The 22,824-nt window shown below is 42.5% G+C and overlaps 1 protein-coding gene across 19 annotated transcripts in view; it reads left to right on the plus strand.

Annotated features, from left to right (window-relative positions):
- RBFOX2 (RNA binding fox-1 homolog 2) overlaps positions 1 to 22,824 on the plus strand; it is a 273,572-nt gene that overhangs the window by 216,922 nt on the left and 33,826 nt on the right. For 14 of the 19 annotated variants that reach the window (XR_012906290.1, XM_075937907.1, XM_075937917.1 and 11 more), the window contains 2 exons: positions 1,699 to 1,845; positions 13,237 to 13,290. Coding sequence is in view for 18 of the 19 variants with exons in the window: in XM_075937907.1 (XP_075794022.1) it covers positions 1,699 to 1,845; positions 13,237 to 13,290 (201 nt within the window). In the remaining variant the exon portion in view is untranslated. The remainder of the gene's footprint in view (positions 1 to 1,698; positions 1,846 to 13,236; positions 13,291 to 22,824) is intronic. The other 5 variants (XM_075937889.1, XM_075937892.1, XM_075937897.1 and 2 more) reach the window with 1 other exon arrangement.

Here is a 22,824-nt window from a genome sequence, read left to right on the forward strand (position 1 = left end):
CAGGGATTGCTGCTGGGGACCAGCCTCTGTCCATGGTGGAACAAAGCTTGCCATGGACAGAGGCTGCTCTGCGGGAGGCGGAGCTGCCTCCCCTACCCCCCAACCCCTCCACTGCTGTCTCTGATTGACAGCAGTGCAGAGTGTGAGCAGGCAGCACTGTGAAGCAGCAAGGGTGGGGGAATGAGTGTAGTCAACAAGATTAACTGATAAATCTAAGCTTATTGGTTAATTGTATAGTCGATTACACGTTGACATTCCTAGTGTAGACATATCCTTGGAGGCTCCCAAATCCTTGCTGCATAATGTGTAGCACACTCCAGGTAAATCCAGTCAGTGGTGGAGGAATCAAGTCTTTGCTTAAGTCTCCTGGGAGTATTTCTCTGCACATTTGGTAGACAAAATATAAAGTCCAGCAGAATCAAAACACATGATTGTTTTTAAACTGTTAGACCCTGGATATGTCCTTGCAAGCCTAAAATAGGCTGAAAAAAATCTTTGTTAGCCCTTTGATTTCCCACACAATAACTTGTCACTATTGCTGTGAATGAAAGAGAGCAGTAAGCCCTCACCATGTGAGACAATGAAGCAGGGTTTAAGAAATTTACTAGACATCCAGCCAAAGAATTAAATCTTCATCTGAGACAGATGACAAAAGAAGGGGTGAATAGGCACTCTAGAGATTATCCTGGCATACCAATCACAGCTGTTGGAAAGGGACACAGCAATAAAACTGATCAGATTATTATCAATTTCACCATTCTACTGCTGGCAGTCATGAGTCCATGAGTGCATTTTTCAGGTTTCAGAGTAAGGGGTGGGTTCCCCCATGCTGGGGTTAACAAAGTCATGACACAGTTTGAGGAATCTCCTGGAAGAGAGATTCAATTGGAGATTAAATAAACCTGGCTCTTTCAATTTCAATGTCAAAGCCTCCTACCAAGACATCTTCATTTGTGCCTCCACATCATCTATGATGCAAAACAGGGTTAGGGGCAGCACATATATTTTGGCTGCAAAGCCAGAAAGGGGTGTAGTTCTTCAAGTCTTTTGTAGGACCTAAAAATGGATACTTGTTTAATTTCTTGGAGGAGATTTTCAATTAGCTATAAAATAAATTAAACATAAGAATACATAGCCATTGCTTGTGACCAGTTTAGTGCAGGTCCTATTTGGAGGCAGTACCTGTGAGAATGGAACGCAGCAGAAAAAATGCAGTTTTGCCTGGGGATGCACTACCAACATCAGTCTATTAGAAAGTTGCACCTCAGTCATAGGATTTTGATCGTTGCATGAACACGCTGCCATAAGAGATTAGAATGATATTATTACTTTACAGCATTAGGACAAAAAAGAAGACCCACCTCTTCACTGTAGCTTTCCTTTGGTAACAAGAGGGAAGAAAAGCCAAGGGAAAGAGGAGAAACTATTTTAAAAAAAAGAAAAGAAGAGAAAAACTTACTAAGCTAAAAGATTATATTGGGGAAGGGGGGCCAGAATGAAGACTATGATCCTCTTACTATTTGCTCATGGAAAGGAGAGAGAGAACAAAAGATCAATTGTTTGCTGCATTTTTTTTCCAATTACTGTAGCACAGTTACAAGTGTAGTATAAATACCTTGACAGAGACAATCTGATAAGGGTTGGTTGGAATTTGTATGATTTCTCTTCATTCCTCCCTTTGTCACTCTTTGATTTCAGCAGACAGAAGGAGGGGCACAGACAGACGGACAGCAGACACAGACACAAAGCAGTGAGAATACGGAGAGCAAGTCCACTCCAAAGCGGCTTCATGTCTCTAACATTCCCTTCCGCTTCCGGGACCCAGATCTCCGACAGATGTTTGGGGTAAGTTACTGAAGTTTTTAAGGAACAACAGACTCTATTTCATTACAAGTACAGTACATAGTGCTCTTTGGGGCAGAGGCTGTCTTCATATGTATGACCAGGAACTAGTCCCCTGTGGACGCACAAGAATTCAAATGTTGATACAAGGTTTGTAAGAGCTATGCTTCAGGTGAAGTGTATATACATAATCAACAGGAACCTTTGGCTTGCTGACTGCTCACCCTATGTGGCAGACAGTGTATTAATTTTGTCTGCAAATAGTTCCTCGTAGCATCGTGTTTTGTTTTTCTTTTAACATAATCTAGGGAATTCCATTTAATAAAACAAAACTTTGTGTACTGGTAAGTCTGCAGAGTAAAGAACTCAAGTCAGGAAATACAAAATTAAGGTTGTTCATGCAACTTTGTAGTGTTTCTCTAAATGTATGTGTTAAATAATTTCTAACTGCACCATGGCCTACTATTCATTCTTGCTTCAGTCATTGTACAGCTTAAACATTCGGTGAATGAAGCAGGCGTTCTGTGAAACCATACCTTATTTGCATCAGCAAACTGTCCCAATGTGAAAGAAAAATGGCAAGAATAGTAAGAGGTCAGCATGGCTCCATCAGGAGTTTTAGTGACCTGAAAATTAAAAAGGAATCCTGCAAAAAGTGGAAATATGGACAACTTTCTAAGGAGAAATATAAATTTCTATGGATGCATTAAGAGCAAGAAAAAGGCAAAGGAAAGTGTAGGCCCACTATTTAGTGGAGAAGGAATGCTAATAACTGATGACATCAAGAAAGTATTAATGCCTAGTTTGCTTCAGTCTTCACTAAAAGGGTTAATGATGACCAGAAACTCAAAACAATTAATATTAATAAGGGGAAAGGAGGAAAAAATGCTACCTAAAATGGGGAAAGAATAGGTTAAAGACTATTTATATAAGTTACATGCATTCAAGTTGGAAGGTCCGTGCTGAAATTGATCCTAAGGTACTTACAGAACCAGATGAAGTAATCTTGGAACTGTTAACAGTTGTCTTTGAGAACTCATGAAGGACAGGTGAAGTCCCAAAAGACTGGAGAAGGGCAAATTTAGTACCTTTCTTTAAAAAGGGAACAAAGAAGAAGAAAGGTCTTATAGGCCTATCATCCAACCTTGGATACCTGGAAAGATACTTATTAAACAATCCATTTGTGAGCACTTGAAGGCTAATAGGATGGTTCTTTGAGTAGATGTGTCTGTGAATTCCATGTAGGCGTGTGCATGCTCAGTGCGCTGATGCTGGAGAACTTTGCCTATGGATGGTATCTGTAGGAGTGATGCTCGTATCTTATCGCCCTACTCTCTCTCCTGGCTATATAATGATGGTACTGCCCCAACCTACCTCAGTTCCTTCCCCTCACCCAGGGCTAGAGCCAGAGCCCTGTATAGTGTGTTCTCTTCTATTTTCAGTGTCATTTATCTGAAAGATTTTCCTTTGCATAGTAGTTAGTAGTCCCGTAGGTTAAATTTAGTGCTATTAAAGTATTTAAGTAGTGGGCTTCCCTGTGTGTTGCCTTCACCAGAATTCAAACATTGTCCATCATGTGGGAGGGCCCTCCTTAATAGTGATCTCCACGGGAGGTGCTTTTGTATCTAGTTGAGGTACACATTGAGGAATGGTACTCCATCTGTAAGTCATTCATAAAAAGGATTAGGATGAAAGAGATATTATGTGCAAAGCAGCACCTTCTGAAGAAGACCAAGAGGCCGATTGAGATCCCTTGTCTTATTGGTAGTTGCTTTCATGACCAGCAAGTGATGCTGCTCCACATTTGGATTCTGGTTATTCCCCCAAGAGAAAGAGGAGTCATTATTCCTTCTTTAGTGCAGCAAGGAAGATATTGTTAGAGAAGAAACAGGCGACCCAGGAGCAGATGGAGTAAACGGAACCGCTTTATTGTCTACTCATGTTTATCTTGGATATTGAACACAATGTCCGAGTGGCTGGGTAAGCGATAGCTTGGATGCTGGTCAGCTCCAAACCTCAGTGAGATTCGAGGGCGGGGGGACCTCTCCTGTGGTCAGACAATATCTTATCTCTTGGGCTGCTGTACAGGACCTTTCCACTGCCAAAGAAATCTTGGAGCAGCGTGGTCTCATTGAACCTGCAGCATCCTGTGCCAATGTCCCACATTGGGCTCCAGATGTTAGACAAGAAATAGGCGACCCAGGAGCAAATGAAGTAAACGTGCATAGGCAAGAAAGTGGTTCTGTTTACCCCATCCGCTCCTGGGTCACCTGTTTCTTCTCTCAGATATCTCATAAGATTAATTGGAAGCACACTAGCACTCAAGGAGGCTCTTCCTCCTCTTCTCAGAGTGCTGACCAGCACTGAACTCTTTCCAACATGTGGGATGGAGCCGATCCCTGGTACTACACTGAGATCAGCGCAAGACTTTCCTGTTGATTCGTACCCTGGGGTGTCTGTTAAGGCCATACTGGTAATATTGGCACCTGTGTTTGTCTCCACATTGGTGACATCAGTGTCAGACTTGCTTTGGCACTCAGTTCCTGACTCTCCATTACTTCAGGAGTTTTCCAGTGCCATAGCATCTACCACTTTATCCTCCATTATATCTTTGGCACCATCTGGCTGCATTGCAGAGCAATTGGGTTCATTAGCGCCTCAACACCACTGCCTGGGTACGTCTAAACTACATGCCTCCGTCGACGGAGGCATGTAGATTAGCCAGATCGGCAGAGGGAAATGAAGCGCGATTAAAATAATCGCGGCTTCATTTAAATTTAAATGGCTGCCCGGCTCTGCCGATCAACTGTTTGTCGGCAGATCGGGGCAGTCTGGACGCGACGCGCCGACAAAGAAGCCTTTCTTGATCGGCACAGGTATGCCTCGTGGCACAGGTAGTCTAGACACACCCCCTGTGTCCCAAACTGTGGAGTTGAGGCTGATGCTGCACTAGTATCAGGGACCCCTTTAATGCCGGTATGCCTTTTGGCACTGTCATTGCACTTTAGGAGGTCTCATTGTCCAGTTTGGTACCATCCAGAGCCTTGAGACTGGTGCCTCTCCCAGTACCAAGTAGGGGAGTCTCTCAATACTGTGATGCTGATTTCCCCATTCTTCTTCAGCATGTATGCAGCCCCTATGTTTCTCCACCCCATTGGCTCTGGCTTCTCTGGTTTCACTGCAGAATATTTGGGACTCTTTGAGATCCAGATTGGAGTTGTCCTCCCCTTTGTTGTCTGATAGAATGTCAGATATGTGAGATTCTGTATGATCACCCTAGCAACCATTCTTCCTGTGTTAAATCACAACTGGTTTGCTTCCCTAGAACTTCAGAATGTTTATTTCTATATAGTAATTCTTCTAAACCACAGGCATTTCTTAGGTTTGTCATGGTATACAAACACTATCATAGTACGCCCTGCTTCCTTTCACCAGCTTCCCAGGTTTTTACCAAATGCATGATTTATGGTGACTGTACCTCATGAAAAGGGGAATTTATAGCTTTTTCTATCTGCACAATTTGGTACAGAGAGGCAAGTCCAGAGATGAAATCCTCTCACCTTCAGTTTATGCTGTGCTTACTTGATCATCTAGGCCTCTATCCTAAACAGGAAGTCAACATTGGTTCAGACAAGAACTGAATTCTTTGGGATCCTGCTAGACTCTGAGTTTGAGACTCTTACTACCGACTACTGGTTTCACTGGTTTCACTGGGTTCACTGTCTGTGTCTGGAACTGCAATCTGAACCTCAACCACAGCTTGCATCTGCCTGAGGTTTCTAGGTCTCATGATGCATGCACATAGGTAGCTCAGTATGCCCTGTTGTGCCTTCACCCTTTTTAGATGTTGCTGAAGTTGGTGTAACATCCAAACTGTCAACCTTTGGATAGACTGGTTCAACTTCCACTGCCAATTCTGGACTCTTCACAGTGGTGTATGGTTCAGGACAGTGTGTGTCAAGGCATTCATTCCTCTTTTTCCTCTTGTCATTGATGCTTCTTGTCATTGATGCCTCCTTAATAGACTGGAGAGCACATCTGGAGTCACTGAAAGTTCAAAGACTGTGGTCAGAAAAGGAAGTTCTCTGCATACCAATGTCCTGGAGCTTCGTGCCATCTACCATTGCAGTTGGGTCTTTCAAGATCACATCAGGGACTTTGCAGTGCATTTTCTTACCAATAATATCACCACAGTGTATTATGTGAACAGATGTGGAGGAGCATGCGCCAATGTCCTGTATCAAGAGGTAATCAGGCTCCAGTAGCTTTGCATCAGTGAAAACATTACCCTGATTCAAAATCACATGGCAGATCATCTCTACAGAAATTTCTCCATGAATCACAAATGGTCCCCAAAGCCCAGAGTTTTGTGGTCAGTCTTTGCATTTTGGGGCATCCCAACTATCAATCAGTTTGCCACAAAATGCAAGAAATATCAGTTGTTTTGCTCCTGAAGAGGTTTCTGTTCCAGTTCTGTGACCTTTTTGCTTGAACTGGGAACTGTCACTCCCCGTATGGTTTTCCTTCAATTCCAGTCATCCTACAGGTCATTCTTAAGCTGAAATTGGATTATGCCAGGCTTATTTTTATTGCTCCAACATGGCCAAGACAAAGTTGGTTCTCCAGCAGCCTCGCATTATTGTTATGGCCTCCCATATACTTGCCTCTTCATCTTGATCTCCTGACTCAGTATTGTGATCAGGTTTTGCTTCCAGCACAGCATCTCATCTCATGCTGTGGATGGCTAGATGATGAGGAGGAAGCATGTTCGGAGATGATCGAGCAAATTTTTCTCACTAGTAGAAAGCCCCCCATCAAAGTGCCTATATGGTTAAGAGGCAGTGGTTCTCCATATGAGCCTGGGGAGTTCAACTAAAGGATGACTATATCTTTGGTTGACCTGTTACACCTTTAGTCTTCTGGTCTTGCACTTAGTTCTTTGACCAGTGAAAGGCAAGCAAGACTAGTCTCAGTGGACCACGTGAATGACAGTGGTGAGTAACCTGTGGCCTGCAGCTCACTGGGGTTCCACCTGTGGCCCACACATTGCTGTTTTCCCCCCATTTCCCATGCACTTCTCAGGCATTGGAGCCTCAGACTTCCTATTCCTCCTCCTTTCCCCCAGCATTTTCAGAGCACCGTGAATCTGCTAATTCATGCTCCATCTCTGCTTCTTCCTCCCTGAGCTTGAACAGCCATGGTTGAAAGACCATACTTAGTAGTAATCCATGGTTTGCTGTGAAACTGGGAAGACTTATCTAATGGGGTGTCTCAGGTAGAGATGTAATAGTGTAGTCAATTAACCAATAAGCAAAAGGTTATAAGTGAATGCTATAGTTAATGCATTCCCCCCTCCCTCTGCCAGTAAATTTTTTAGCAAGCTGACCAGCAGCCCGATTCAATCCTGGCTTGCGCCGGGTTCGGGTCCTACCTCTGCTGCAGCTCTGGATTTAAAGTGTATTAGGAGCCGGACAGGCAGGCAGCTTGGCTCAGTTCAGACTTGCGCTGGATTCAGGAGCTCAGATCCTGCCCAAACAGGGGTTGCTGCTACCCCGTGCTGCTGCTTCTGTATCAGAGGCAGTAGCGTGGAGTGGTGGGTAACTCCTCAGGAGTGGGGCCAGCCTCACCCCCGGGGACTATAGAATAGTCAAGTGTAATTTGATAAGAATTCATGAGGTTAATCCACTATTCAATTAATCAGTATTTAACATCCCTACTCTGAGGGGTCAATCCTGAGTCAGGTACTCATTAATATTTAATTAATGGTTTGGAAAATGGCATGGAGTGTTTGCTCATAAAATTTGCAGATAACACCAAGCTGGGTGGGGTTGCAAGCACTTTGGAAGAGAGGATAAGAATTCAAAATGATCATGGCAATTTGAAGAATTGGTCAAAATTCAACAAGATGAAATTGAAAAAAGGCAAGGTTAAATTATTTCATTTAGGAAAGAATAGTCAAATGCACAAGTACAAAGTTGGGGCTAACTGGCTAGATTATAGCATTGCTGAAAAGGATTTGCGAGTTACAGTAGATCACAAATTGAACTAATCAACAATGTGTTACACCTGTGAAAAATGCCAGTGTCATTCTGAGGTTTCTTTCCAGGAATATTTTGTATGACACATAGGAGGTGATTCTCTGGCTCCGTTCTGCATTGGTAAGGCCGCAGCTGAAGAACTGTGCCCAGTTATGGGTGCCCCAATTTAGGAAAGATGGTGACAAATTGGACAGAGTCTGGAGAATAGCAACAAAAATGATGAAAGGGTTAGAAAACCTAACCTGAGAGGAAAAGCTAAAATAACTGAGCATGTTTAATCTTGAGAAAAGAAGACTGGGGCAGGACCTGATAACTGTCTTCAATTATGTTAAAGGCTGTAGAAAGAGGACTGTGATCACAGGACAAGGTAATGAGCTTAATCTTCAGCTAGAGAAATTTAGGTTAGATATTAGAAAAAACTATCGAGCTAGAAGGACAAACATTCTGGAACAAGCTTACAAGGGAGCGTGTGGAACCCCAATCACTATATTTTTAAAAACAAGTTGGACAAACTTTCAGGTAGGGATATAAGTGACTAGTCGACTATCTGATAGGCATAACCTTATTGGATAGTCAACTAGTGATGACTAGTCAACTAGTGATGACTAGTCGCTTGTCCCCCACCCTCTGCTGCCTCGATCAAAGAGAAGCAGCAAGAGGGGGAGAGGAACCAGTGCTAGCGGGAACTGGCTTAAAAGTCCCCGCTGGCCCCGTGCTCCCTGCGGGGCTTCCATTTTTGAACTGTAGCAAGAGCCCAGTAAGGCTCTTGCTATAGTTCAAAGGCAGAGGCGCCCTTAGAGACTAATCAAATAGTTGATGGAAATCCCATCAACTATTCGATTAGTTAATTCATCTAAATTTAACATACCTACTTTCAGAGATGGGCTAGGTTTTCTTGGTCCTGCCGCAGCGCAGGAAGTGGACTGATGACTTCTCAAGTTCCCTTCCAGCCTTTCTTTTCTCTGATTCTGGTCAGGGATCAAGTCCTGTTTTTATTGCACCAGGATGGGAGTACGCACTGGTGAGAGACCTAGGTTTGAGTTCCTGGCAGTTAATGCAGTAGATTGCAACATAATTTCCTGCTGTGCAGATGACCTGGGTTTATTTCTGGTGTGAGACACACAGCCCTGGGAGTTCAGGAGCCTCTGTCCTCTGAGTCACCTGTTCAGGCTCATCACAGTTATGCCTGAGCACCTAACAATATCATCTGCATTTTACTAAAGAGGAAACTGAGACATATTGAACTACTATACTTCTATCTCAAAGCTTTCTTCCACAAAGCACATTGTAACTGCCAGATACTTGCAGTGCAGATTTCCTGTCCAAGGATTGTCATGTTATGTTACATGGCGGAAAAGTAAATGGTTTACTTAATTTTCATTCTCCACCAAGTGATGTTTGTGCTTTAAAGTTACTTGACTTAAATCAACAGTAACTTCAACTGGAGAGCTGGCTCATTAGCATGGATTTCAGGGGAGAATTGTGACTAGTAACTCTGTGCCAATGTGCTCAGAATATCTGTAAGTCCAGTGAGAGAGGTATGAACTTTCCAGGAGTGGTCTGTCAGAACTATATTTATCTTTTGAGCACAAATTCAGTTACATGCCATTTTTTGCATACTGTGGCTTTACCAGAGAAACAATCAATGACTCTGCTCCCTTTCCCCCTGTCAGTGCTGCTTCTTTTAACACATCCACAGCCTGGAGCAGTAATGTGGGGCTTTCTTAGCACCCCCCCTCACTCCCACCCTTCGCAGGAAGCAGGAGGCTTTTCCTTTGGTGACTCATATTGAAACAATCCTTCTGTCTCCTGCAGGGGGACTCAAGGTTGTTTGAGTTTTCGGCTGTGGGTGGCTGCAAGCTTCCTTTTCCTCTCTCCCCCTTTTGTATGTCAGATCTGATCTCCTCAACATCATCTCTGAGAGACTCAAAGCCTTTGCCTCGAGTGGTTATCCAAAAATACTGTGCAAAGGGTGAAATTGGGTAGACAGCACTGAAGTGGAGAAAGGAGTGAATGTGACGGTGAGGAAGAAATCCCTCAAGGATAGAATGGCAGCCCAGAGGTCAGCTCTCCCCCCAGGCAGGTAGCATCAGCTAATGTTCCAGACTGCTATAGAAATGAACCTTAGTGATGTCACGTGGTCTGTGAAAATCATTTAACCCTTTCCAAACCACTGTTGTTAGTGAAAGCTAGGGACCTAAGAATTTCCTGTCAGATTCAGCTTCTAGAACATCTCATTGTAAAGTGCTAGCATATACTGGAAATTAAGGGACCCTTGTGGAACCTGAACACATTTTTAGCAGATCTTATGTAGTCTCTATTCAAGCCCCTCACTTCCTATCCATTGTCCCGCCTTTCGTAAAAAAATGCATGCTTGATAGGCATTGCCTCTGCCAGGAGAGTGTGTGAATTGAGGACATTGACAGCCAGGGACAAGGTTACGATTTGACTATACCCAGAGTTTGTATCCAAGGTGGTGTCTGTTTCACTTGAACCGGGTGGTGTATTTGCCTGTGTTTTTCCCTAAGCTGTGTTCCTTCCCAGAAGAGCAGTGCCTCCATACACTAGATGTTTGACTCTCGTTAGCCTTCTATATGAACAAGATAGAACAGTTTTTTGCTTTGCCTTGCCATGTTTCTTGTCATATGGACTGCATAAGGGGACAAGTGGTCACTGTGCAGACCATCTCTAGATGGATAAACATCTTGCATCAAGACCACATACAGAATAATGTCACCTTCCCCTCATTAACTGATACAGGCGTATTTGACGGCAGCCCAAGCAATGTCACAACATTCCTCAATGACTTGCCCATATTGGACCTGTCCATGCATTCTTTTAAAGACCGTTATGCAATCATTGTGACACTAATGTCAGAAGAGCAGTGCTGCAATGTTTGCTCAAGTAGACTCCGAACCCTGTTTCGATTGGGGGTATTGCTTGCTAATTAATTACTTTGAATACACCGTACCTTAATCAGTGCACAAAATGGTGGGCTTTTCCCAATGAATGGGGAACTTCATTAAATATATCTCTTTATTTTTCTCCTTCAGTGTGTAGCCCAGTGCCTTATGTAATACATATTGAAACTTTTCACTGAATGAAAAATTAATTTCCTCATGCCCATGCCTATAGTGAATTCACTATCCTATCCAAGTGTAAAAAACATTAATGAACTTATCTTCACGACACCTTTGAAAAGTGAAGTTGTATTATCATCCCCATTTTACAAATGGGAAACTGCAGCAAAGAAAGAGGCCTAAAATTGTCAGAAATATCCGCTAATTTCTTGGGCACAAGTCGAGATACCTAAGGTCTGATTTTTAAGGATAACATCACTTCATATGTTCAAAGAATAGCTTCAGTCACCTTCACTTGCTGTCATGAGTTCTCAACACTTCTGCAAATCTTGCCCCAGGTCTCTGAAATTGAGTACCTAGAAAATTCACTTGGCACCTTCCAGTTTTTGCAACAAATGAGATGGGTCCTCATTAACAAATGACAGGTGCCTCATTAACTACCATTCTGAACAAGGGTCCTGTGGTAAAAACAGTAAGGTCACATCATGCTATCATAATGCACATGCACAAGGGGGCTGAGTTAAAGTTACAAGATGCAATCTTAGTTACATCATTTCCTAACTTGAGTGAGTGATTTTGCAGCAGTAACTTTTTGGTGTTTTTTAATGTAGCATGTTTTATTTAGGAGAATTTTTGAATGTAATACTATATGTAGTGTAAAGACCCTGGAATAACTGTACTTGTTAAAATTACTAATATGGCAAAATGTTATATTCAAAATTGAGTTTGGATATTGTAGTAATGTTTGTTTTATTACATTTTTGGTGTTTATATTTTGGTTGATTTGAACTGCCCTGTCCCTAAATGGATGAGATTGGGAGAGCACTTTTACTGAAGTGTGTGTTTGAGAGCACTGTGCAGGAGATGTTGCCTGTATCCATACAGTGGAGGACCCAGCCTTTTTATGTTCTTAGGAGGGTCAGATCTTGATGTAATACACTTTTCAGAAAGCAAGTCTCATTGTAGAAGTGTAACAATATTATTTCTGGAGGGCTGGATGCCTTTGGGCATTGCTTAGGCACTGCAGTGCCTTTCATCTGGAAGTCATCAGTGAGTATGTGTAAAAAATGTAGTTTGGTGCATCCTATTTCCAACTCCCACGTCGCAGTTACTATTTGTACTAGATGAGCAAGATCTTCAGGGCAGAAACAATCTCTCCCTATGAGTTTGTACACTGCCCTGCTCTCGGGTAAGCCCTCAGGAGATCGCTCCAGCCTTAGGGGCAAAAATCCGGTTAATCATTTGAGTTAACAACACTGATTGTCTCACACTCACACCTTGAGGATGGGCGGACGTGTAAAAAACATGATTTAATATTTTTTTTAAATGTTCTCACCAAACTCATTTCCTACAGCCACAAAGGGCAAACTAGGCTAGTGAGTGGGCCCCATGAATGGTCATCCTTCATCTCAGTGGGCTGCAAGATTGTCATAATCAAGGCGGTCTCTCACGACAGGGTAGTTTTGCTAATTGTGTTTGCATACCTAGAATTTGCTAGGTATACTGATTGAAACTTAGCAGCACTTTGATTGGATGCAGAGGGAGCAGTCAATGTGTTATTTCATGTGCTCCTGCTTTGCATGCATGTCACTTTAGTAATACCAGTAGGAAAAAAACCAGGTGGACAGAAACCAGCAGAATCTGGCGACCCTATGCGTGGATAACACAAAACAAAATGTCTCATGGGCCACATACTAAACTCCGATGGGCCACATGCTGCCTGCCACTGTTCTACAGTTTTACTCAAGACTATTGAACATTTTTAAGGTTGCCAGTCCTGAAAATTCCTGAGAGTTTCGGGCAGTTCCTATCTGTCTTATGCAGGGGAGATGATTCCCAAAAATAGGAGTCCTATATGATTTTCTCTTCAGAGAAGCAGGGTTACAATTCATTTTCTCTTTGCTACAGCCCTTTCAGGAAGCAGAGGGAATGATGTGACTAAATTTGGGAGGTGTCACTAGTCCGAAGGGAAACAGTAGAATGGAGGAGGAGGGAGATTGTTGAAAAAGTGAATGGAGACAATACCATAAAACTGATTTAGAAGTACGCCGAGAGAAGAAAAAAATAAACGAATGGGCCTATAATTGAGAGAGAGTCTGAGAGCCCCAGAGAATTGGGACAGCTCTGGGATTGTCACTGGTATTTAGTGCTCTCACTTGTGAGCCAAAAATGGAAGGACTCCCACCTCCCTTCTTTTCACGTGTAAAGATAACAAAAATAGAAAGAGGGTAAGTGGCTGGCAAGAAGTAAATCTTTCTTCTCTTGTGTCTCTGCAGCAGTTCGGAAAAATTCTTGATGTAGAGATAATCTTTAATGAGCGTGGCTCCAAGGTAAGTCCTGTTTCTATATCCAGTTTCTCTTGTTTTGATTGCACAGAGAAAGAAGTAGTTTATTGCCTGGAATAATGTGCTCTACAGTGATCAGGAGGAACTGGTGTAATGGGGAGGGGAGGGAGAAGCTCCTTCTGGGACTTTTTCCTGCTCCCTGTAACTCCAGTATCTGAGCATAGTTAGTTCTGGGCAGCACATCCAAATGCTCCCAAGCATTCCAAGTTCCCCGACTCTGAAGAAGGAGGGAATCATTTGAGCCCTCTTAGCCACAGTTTTCACTGCATGAGCAATGTGGTGCTCTCTGGGGAAGGAAAGACAAGGTGACATTATGTTGTGTATTGAGATCCATAAAATGAGTTTTGTTATATAGAAAAGTGCTTATTGAAAATAAATGGAATATCTCACACGTGCAAGGCATTTTTCCCTCGCCTTCAAAAACTGAATAGGCTGTTGTGAGAAATACTGGCCTTTCTTGATTGAGATTTCTGATGCTTAAATTAAGCACCCTCAGTTTCTCTCGGTATGAACCCATCCCTATTGAATTTCTATTGGTGCAGCTATTTTCACCTTTAAGATGCATTAAAAGGGAGGGAAGGTCACTTCTTTGGAGACCAGGCTTCAAATTGCTGCTCAGGTCATATGTAGAGAATTTCAGTGATCTTTGTCCTAACTGGCAGTTGGGTCTCATCTCATAACCAAGATCATCACAATGACAAATTGATGTGATTCTCTCTCTGCCCAGGAGGTCCAGCACTGGAATAGCAGGGAGTGTTGCAGGTCAGGATCAAGGTGCATTGGCAGAGCTCTGTGGGGGAAGCTTGCACAGTGCATGTCTATACTATGCTTGACTTAATCAGTGCTACAATTCCCATTCTCAATTAAACATGAAAATTTCCCCTCTCACATGAGATTTTTAAGATGCAAGCCAGCTAAGCAGTTGATATTTTTAAATCCCTGCCTTTTCCCTTGGGTTTGAAGTTCACAGCACTATGCAGCCTCACTTCTCCCTCAGCGATATACTTACATACATGGTTCTCTACAAATTCTCGCCTGTGTTCCCTAAATTGCCTTTTAAAATTCCTTACTCTCTCCATGTATTCTTTGGAATCCAGGCAAGGGGTTGTTTTTTGTCTAAAAGAACCAAGATTCACACTCCACTTCTGACAGCGCACACACACCCTTTGCCTATTTTGTGTGTTTTATAATCCAATATGGGTAAATTGGTTTCTAGATAGTTTAGCTTGGAAGTTTTCTTTCTCTTTATAGATACAGTAAATCCTACTTGCTTTTACCAGGAACATTCAGCTATGACTGAATCTGTAAATATTTATTCTGCTTTTGCACAGTCTGATGTTTATAGGCCAAAGCTGTCTGTGAATTAGCCTTGATTTTAGGCATTTCTCTTGGGCATTGTGAACAGCCTCTAGTAAAATCCCTGCTTTTCTGAATGTAATCCCATTTAAAAAAAACAACTGACCTGTCAAAAATCAGTGGAACTATATACAGTAAAACTCCATTAGTCCGGCATCCAGTGCTCTGGGACTCCTGATGGTCCGGCACCATCAGGAACCCGGAAGTGCTGGGGCAGCCAGACAGGCTTCCCCCATTCAGCTGCTGCTGAAACTGACCAGCAGTTGAATCGGGGAAGCCGGGAGCAGAGCAGCTGGGGTGCTGCCGGGTTGGTCTCGTAGCGCTGCCCCTCGGGGCTGCGGGACCAACCCGGCAGCACCCCAGCTGCTCTTGGGGACGCCTGCGGCAGAGCAGCTGGAGTGCTGCCGGGTTGGTCCCGCAGCGCCAAAGGACGGTGCTTCAGGACCAACCCGGCAGGACCCCAGCTGCTCTGCCCCAGGGGTCCCCGATTCAGCCGCTGCTGAAACAGATCAGCGGCTGATTCTAGGAAGTCCGGGGCAGAGCTGATCTGCCCCGGGCTTCCTAGAATCAGCCGCTGATCTGTTTCAGCAGCGGCTGACTTGGGGACCCCTAGGTCAGAGCAGCTGGGGTGCTGCCAGGTTGGTCCCGCAGCGTCGAGGGGCGGCGCTACGGGACCAACCCGGCAGCACCCCAGCTGCTTTGCCCCAGGCGTCGGGATTCAGCCGCTGCTGAAACTGACTAGCAGCGTCAGTTTCACCGGCAGGCTGAATCCAGACGCCTGGGGCAGAGTAGCTGGGGTGCTGCGGGGTTGGTCTCGTAGCGCTGCCCCTCGGCGCTGCGGGACCAACCCGGCAGGACCCCAGATGCTCTGCCCCAGGGGTCCCCAAGTCAGCCGCTGCTGAAACAGATCAGCGGCTGATTCCAGGAAGCCCCTGGGTCCTAAAGGTGCCAGATTATCAGAAGTTTACTGTACCTCTTTTCCCCCACAGTATCTGTGCTTTACAGTTCTATGTACGTTTCCATCTCCATACAAACCCCACCTCCTTCCCCAGTCTTGTATTAAACACCCACACCTGTTTTTCCCATTTCAGCAATGTTAACATAGGTGGTTTTCTGTGAAACCTTGAATTCTGATTATGAACATTAACTATGCAAGAAGATCATTAAGCCCAAGGCTTCTTGTTTTCAATTAAACAAAAACCATGTTTGCTGAAGAGTTATTTGCAAAATTTTGCTCTGGATTCTTATTAGATATTTTTAAAATCAAAACAACCCAGAGACACAATGTTCTGAATCTCCAGTTTGCTATTACCGCTTGTCAACTTCACAGCAATGAGTAGTTGTTTGCAAAACTGATGCTTGCTGTTTCAGAGATGGGAAACAGCCTGAATGGAAGCCAGAATACACCCCTAGAATGGTATTTTGCATCCTGCTATACCCAAAGCAATTATAATTGTTTTTTAAAAAATGTCAAAATTATTCCGACTGTGTGTGAAAATGGGAAGCACAAGTGTTACTGAGTGGGGTATAGCTGCACAAACCACCTGGTATTCACACTATAATATAAAAACAACAGTTTGGTGACCTGATGGTGAAGCAAAGGAAATGGATCTTTCTGGAAGCCCCTTACTCACTCTTGGGTTCTCCCCCCACCTCCAAAATAAAATGAAAAAAAAAACCTGAATATATTTCTCCTGCCATGTGGTTTCCTTTATAATCTAATTGTATGAAACCTCTCTCTTCTCCTCCTCCTCTCTCTTGGGAATCTGAAAGCAGATGCTCCTGCTGCCTGCCTTGTGCTGTGTTCTCAATGCTCCCTTTCCCTTTCCCATGGTTTCTAAAGGGTCTAGCTTGTATGTGTGTTTGGTAAATATTTAAGGTTTAAAGGTAAATCCCAGATTCCCCTGGTTTTGCCCCCCACCCAGTACGTGATGGGGAAACTCTTCCATGGTCTGAGCAGTTCTTTGTCCCTGCCTAATGATGGCAGAGGTTCTCTGCCAGAAATTGTTCCAAGGCTGGTAAATATAGGGATTTGAGTAAACGTGAAACTTTATATCCTTCCTTTTGGGTCCACCTGAGATGAACTGATACCTTTTCTTTCTGCGTTGTTAATTCACTTAGATGGGTGATGTTTTATTTTTTTACATTTTGCGAGAAATTGTACCCAACAGGGCAAATGATCATGGTCCCCGCACACCTGAGGAATACAGTAACTGAGTCGTAAACAATATGTCACAACAACTTCACACCCTGGATTGGGTTGCCCATTTTATAAATTGCATTAACAACTTTCTGAAGGGTGAGGTGGGGCAGGGTGAATTAGTTCCAAGTCATGTTGTGGTTTCCTCTAATCACATGATTTGGATTCCAGACTGCTCCTTTGATCAAGTTTGTTTAAGATGTCAGTGTTGGCCTTGGTGATCTTTACACCAGTTCTGTGCTCTTTCCCATTAGAAAGCATAAGTGAATGTTAAAAAGCCTCTTGGTTTTCTTGTTGTTTTTCAGCTTGCCTAACAGAATGACTTCAGTTTTCCCTCAAATAGAATGTTTTTGTTTCCAGGGAAACTAGCTTTTTGGTTTTGATTCCCCTAGCCTATCATTAAATTTCTAGTTGTAATTCATGTAAATGGTACAAAACTCCCATTCCCAATTCACCATCCATGTTAGTGGGAACAGAATATATCAAGAGTAGGTGAAGGTTTATGATGCTCCCTTATTAGGGAAGGCACCTCTTTTAGTTGATGTCCCAACATTAGTACAACAACTGAATAGGTTTGTGTGTTTGCAGAGTTAATGCTTAGCTGCAAGATAGCTTCCCCTATGTCCTATATGCAAAAGCTACATCAGAACATTATACCAGAAGGAAACAGCACTTTTTTTCTTCACGAGCCATTCAAGATGCAGTGTTCTGAGGGGTGCGTGATTATATTAATTACAAAATAAGACTGCTTCAGAACTACGAATCTTGGCTGATGAGGGAATCATTTACACACAACCCTCCTCCCCTCCCCCCCCAGAATAATTCAGTTTTAGTATAGCTCCCATGTCATTGGATTCAGAATGCTACAGTGTTTCTTAAACTGTGTTCCGTGGCACACCGGTATGCTGCGGAGAACAAGAGAATTCAAAATGGCTGCCCTAAAGGGACAGGCGACTTTTTTTCTCAATAACTTTCCCCTGGCCCTTTTTTCCCCTCAATAACTTCCCCTGACCATCCCCTCCCAGACTTTTTTTTTGGGGGGGGGGGGTCAACAAAAAATCCTTGGTGTTCCTCATAAAAAAATTGTTTGGTATTCCTCGGTCTTAAAAATTTTAAGAAACATTGCTGTAAATTATGTCTCCTGCTGCCTTATATGAGGGAAACCCAGACCCATCAAAAAAGAGTTAGTCCAGTGTCCTCAAAAGTGTTCTGAATTTCTATGGGAGAGAAGGTGGTATCCACAAGAGCAAATCCAATGGAACTCAACCCTAAAAGGGGTTGTGACTTGGATAAATATACATTGATCACATCTATAGAGTTCCACTTTTAACTGCTAGCTGACAAACCTCCTGTCAACAGTGCACACTGCTACTGAGGTGACCCAGGCTACTGGCTACATATCTGATTACTGGATTTTGATTCCCAGAGCAATTTATTTCACACTGGGCTCTCCGTAGAGTTGTTTCAGGATCTTGGCACGAGGGGGTCTCAGTGCATTAGGGTTGGGCAGATGCAGTGAAGCTCCCTGGGCATTGATTCATGCCCCTGCAGTTGAGGAACTACGCCCAGGTAGCTGTTTCATTTTAACATTTGATAAAATATCATACCCATTCTGTATATTTTGTTTTAGACTCTGGCAGTTCATGCAGAAAACAGGTAGAGATGGTTAGTAAGCACACTGAAACATCCACCTCCCCCCGAAATTGACTTCCTGTACTGAATGTTGCCATGGCAGTCTGTGCTGCATCAATAGCATCTCCTGCATTCCTGAGCTCTGAAACCAAAGAAACCCAAAAGTGACGATTAAAGGGCACACATGTACAAATCTTTCTCTCTCATTTCCTCTGCTATCCCCAAGTAAATCATCTTATGTTCACATGCTGCTCCAGTGCCCAGTCATCACCTCTTCTTTCCCCAAGGATTGAAACACACCTCCTGGAGCCTTGCTGCTAGAGGTATGGAATGGGGGACATCACCTTGTCAAACCTGTTCTTGGACCTATATCTGGATCTTTAGAGGAAAACATGATCAAAGAAAAAAATAGTGCAGAAACATAAAAATGGGTGTAAGAAAACAAAACCAAGCACCTTACCTCTTGAAGCATCATCACCAGAATTTATTTATGTAAAATCATATTGCTCATACTGCAAGTTCAGAATTGGTCTGGCAGTAGCAGCAGCCCAAGTGGAGGCTTTCTCACCCTTATGATAAAAAGCAAAAAACAGCTTCAGAACACTGGTAGTCAAACACCCTTCCTCTTGCTAGCCCTACCCTTAAAAGCTAGGGTCAGGGATAGGAAATCTCATAGAGTCATATACTTGCTCCGTTCGTACAATTTTTACAGCATAAGATAGATACAGAAAGCACACTCCTGTTTTTTAACAGTATGGCTGCATGCTACTTAGGGCTTGCCTAAGTTAACTCTTGTGGGACTTCTGCGCAACTACACATGCTCAGAATTTATGTCCCCTGCAGATTTCTTTACTTTTCCCTAGAAAATGTCTCTGATAGGGAAGCTACAAGAGCAGTTATACTGTGCCTCCCAGTAGGGAGGACAGGACCTCCTCTTCCCCAGCATGGCATCCCAAGCTGTGTCCGACCATCCCCCAGATTTCTCCTGAGGCTATAGGAAACTCTGTACACTCCACCCTCAACTTCACTTCCTACACCTATCGCTCCTTAGGTATAGGGGGAATAGATCAATGTACAAAATATTGTGCATAGAATTTTTATTACTTTGGTTTAGAATTAAAATACTTTGGGGCACAGAATGTCCTGAGAAGTAAGCCTAAACAAGAAGGCTGTTCCCATTTAATGAAAGCTGTAATTTTAAATCCATTTAGTTAAACCAATGGAAAAGGCTGTGTGGACACTCTTATATTGGTTTAAATCACTTTAATTTAGTTTAAATTAAGTCAGTAATGCTATATCTACACGGCTGACTTTACAGTGGCACAGCTGTTCCACTGTAAGGTGTCCCAAGTAGCTACTCTGTGTTGGCAGGAGAGAGATCTCCCCTCAGCATAATCACTCCTAACAAATATGGTTGTGACTATTTTCTTCCACTATTTGATCTGAGGAAGTGGGTCTGGCCCACGAAAGCTCATCATCTAATAAACCATCTTGTTAGTCTTTAAAGTGCTACATTGTCCTGCATTTTGCTAATAAATAGCAGTAGCTATGTCAGTGGAGCTTTGTCTACTCTGCTGGCAAAAACCGGCCGTGTAGACATAGCCTGGGAGAGCCTCTCCTTTCAAACATAGCACTGTCTACACCAGCGCTTCTGTCTATGAAACTTTTGGTCGGGGTATGGGTTTTTTTTTCACATAGCTGATTGACAAAAGAAGTGCCAGTATAGACATAGCCTTATTATTATTTTATTATTAAAGTGAAATAAGTGTGTCCACACAGGTATGTACCGATTTAACTAAAAATTGGTTTTAAAACAGACAAGATGAGTCAGTGCCACTTTTTTGGGCGGTAGGGAGGAACAGGTTAGCAAGGCCCAGAGTAATTATTGGGAATGAAAATGACGTAGCTAAGATCTTGAACACACACCATCTTGAACCTGAGCGAAGCCTGGTGTGAAGTTTAATTTCTGCTTAGTGATAGCTAATTTCTGCTTAGTTTATACCTGTTCTTAATTAATTTAAGACAAACTAAACAAACTGTGGTGGAAAACAAAATAAAAGAGTTAACACTGCCAGCTGGGTACTGATTTAACTAAATCCATTTAAAATTACAGCTATGTGCAACTCTGCATATAGACAAGCATTTAGTTTGATTTTCTTTACTGACCAGAAGTTGTATACTATTGTCCTACTCCAGGGTTTAGGGAATATGTTTCCACTCTTTAAACAGTTGTTTGTTTCTGAAACTCCTGCTCTGTTGCTGTTGGTGCATTCCAATCACTCATCTCAGGTGGATTATGGAGGAAAGGTGGAAGGTCCCCTAATCTCTTCTAAAGTCTTGGAAGCAGGCAGCCCTCACTGCTGGACTTTCCTGGCCATGTCTCTATGCTTCTGTGTCTTAACTGTATCTATAAAGAGGATTTATTTTCAGAAAACAACTTATTTTTGGTTAAAAAAAATTTTTTTGAATGTAGCAGCAAATTAAGGAAATGCCCTTCAGAGGCTTTGTGTTCTAGCAACACAAGACAAAGATGCTGCTGCTCAGGTGAATGTTCTAAGCACAGTGGAAAACAAAGAGTTAACAATGCATGGATTTCAAGGGATTCGGTTTAGTTTCCTTTGGTTTTTATTTTCTGGTTTTTTTTGTTGTTGTTTTATTTTTTGTTTGTTTTGTTTTAATTTCTGTGTTCTGGCCACACCCAGGAGAACCGTCTGCTTTTGATTTCTCCCTTTACGGTCACATGGTAAATTTTCTTTCTCATTCTTCAGAGATGGAAACATTCAAAGACTATATTTATCTATCTATCTATCTATCTATTTTTTACACTGCTCATCCTGTTGCTTGTTATTTATTGCAGAATCTGAGGCCAGACTAAAAGGGTGACAGTTACTCGGTCTCTTCAGGGCCCTCAAGCTTTTGGGAAAATAGAGAGGGCTACAAATTGCTCAAATGTTATAGCGAGTTTTTGGGGGGAGTACCCAGTACTGTCTAATTTTGATCTTATTTCCTACTGACAGTCGAGATATTAGCAAAGTTGAGGGTGGGATGGAAAGCCATAACAGTCATATTCAACTTAGTCTACTTGTAATATTTAGAAACCCCAGATCTCTCTTGACCCAGGCCTCTATTGTCCCTGAATCTGGCTCTCTGCCTGCAGAGGTAGAGAGTGCCATTGCCCATTGTGGATCCAAGCTAGCAAATATTTTTGCTTGAAACTTCCAAGAATTGTTTTGTGAAGCAGTTAGTCAAGCAGAAATTATGAAGGAGAGAAAAAGAAGACTGCTATATATAGGTACCAAATAATCTCCATTCTTTTGTAAGCCACCTTTTTATATGGATTTTTAAAAATCAGTTCTGTGCCTTTTTACTCCCTCATGGACATTTCTGAAACAAATGAAGAAAATAAAAATTCTGCCAGGTTCTTTTTTTTAGAGGGGAAGAAGAGTGGAGGAGAGGTTGTTTACTTCTTAGAAATAAAAGTAACGTCAGGTCAGGTTTGGTCCAGTTTAACTGGAGTAATAGTTGTATGCAGTGTTGTAGCAGTGGAATACTAGAATACTAGTTGGAAGTTTCACATATGCACTATATGATGCATACTTTAATGCATCCATAATGTAAAGTGTTAATTGGGTATTACAATTAAATAAGTGTTAGCAGAGTGATAAGACTGAGGTCTTATATGCATAAACTGAACCAAAATAACTAAATTAGTTTTAACTCATATCTTTTAGTTATTTTGGTACAAGTCTGTATGTGGACGTTCATTTTGGAATGAGTGCCCCAGTTTGATCTTACTAGTTGTTTAAAAATTTTTTCTTAAGTTCATTTGAAATAGGGCATTCTTATTCCAAAATAAGTGTCCTCATGCAGATTTATGCTGTCTAGAATGGTGTGAAATAATACCAATATAGTTATTTCGGTTCCAGTTTGTGTGTAGACAAGCCCTAAAGTCCCTTGTCCTCTGTTGCTCCGTTTTCTGTCTTTTGTACTGTCATGATTTCTTTCTTTTTTTCTCCATAAACTCTTCCATGACAGATAATTACTGATTTTTTTTAATGAAGAAGCAAGTTTTTATATTCCGTTTTTTACATTTCAGACTGCCTTTATTCACCATAAAGAAGCAGAGGCAAAACCATAACTGTCCCACCTTCATGAGTTGCCTTTAAAGGTAACCTATGATCTTATCCTCCCTTGACAGCCATCTCAGCTCCAGCATGTTTGAGGCAAGGTTCAAAAGGGTTTTATCAATTCAGACTAATTTGTTATTCCTGATTTTCTGCCCACCACGTGGTCCAAATGTTGACTTATTTCAGCAGCACATTTTTAAGCTG

The sequence above is a fragment of the Pelodiscus sinensis genome, chromosome 1 (genome assembly GCF_049634645.1).
Source record: "Pelodiscus sinensis isolate JC-2024 chromosome 1, ASM4963464v1, whole genome shotgun sequence".
Classification (NCBI taxonomy): domain Eukaryota; kingdom Metazoa; phylum Chordata; order Testudines; family Trionychidae; genus Pelodiscus; species Pelodiscus sinensis.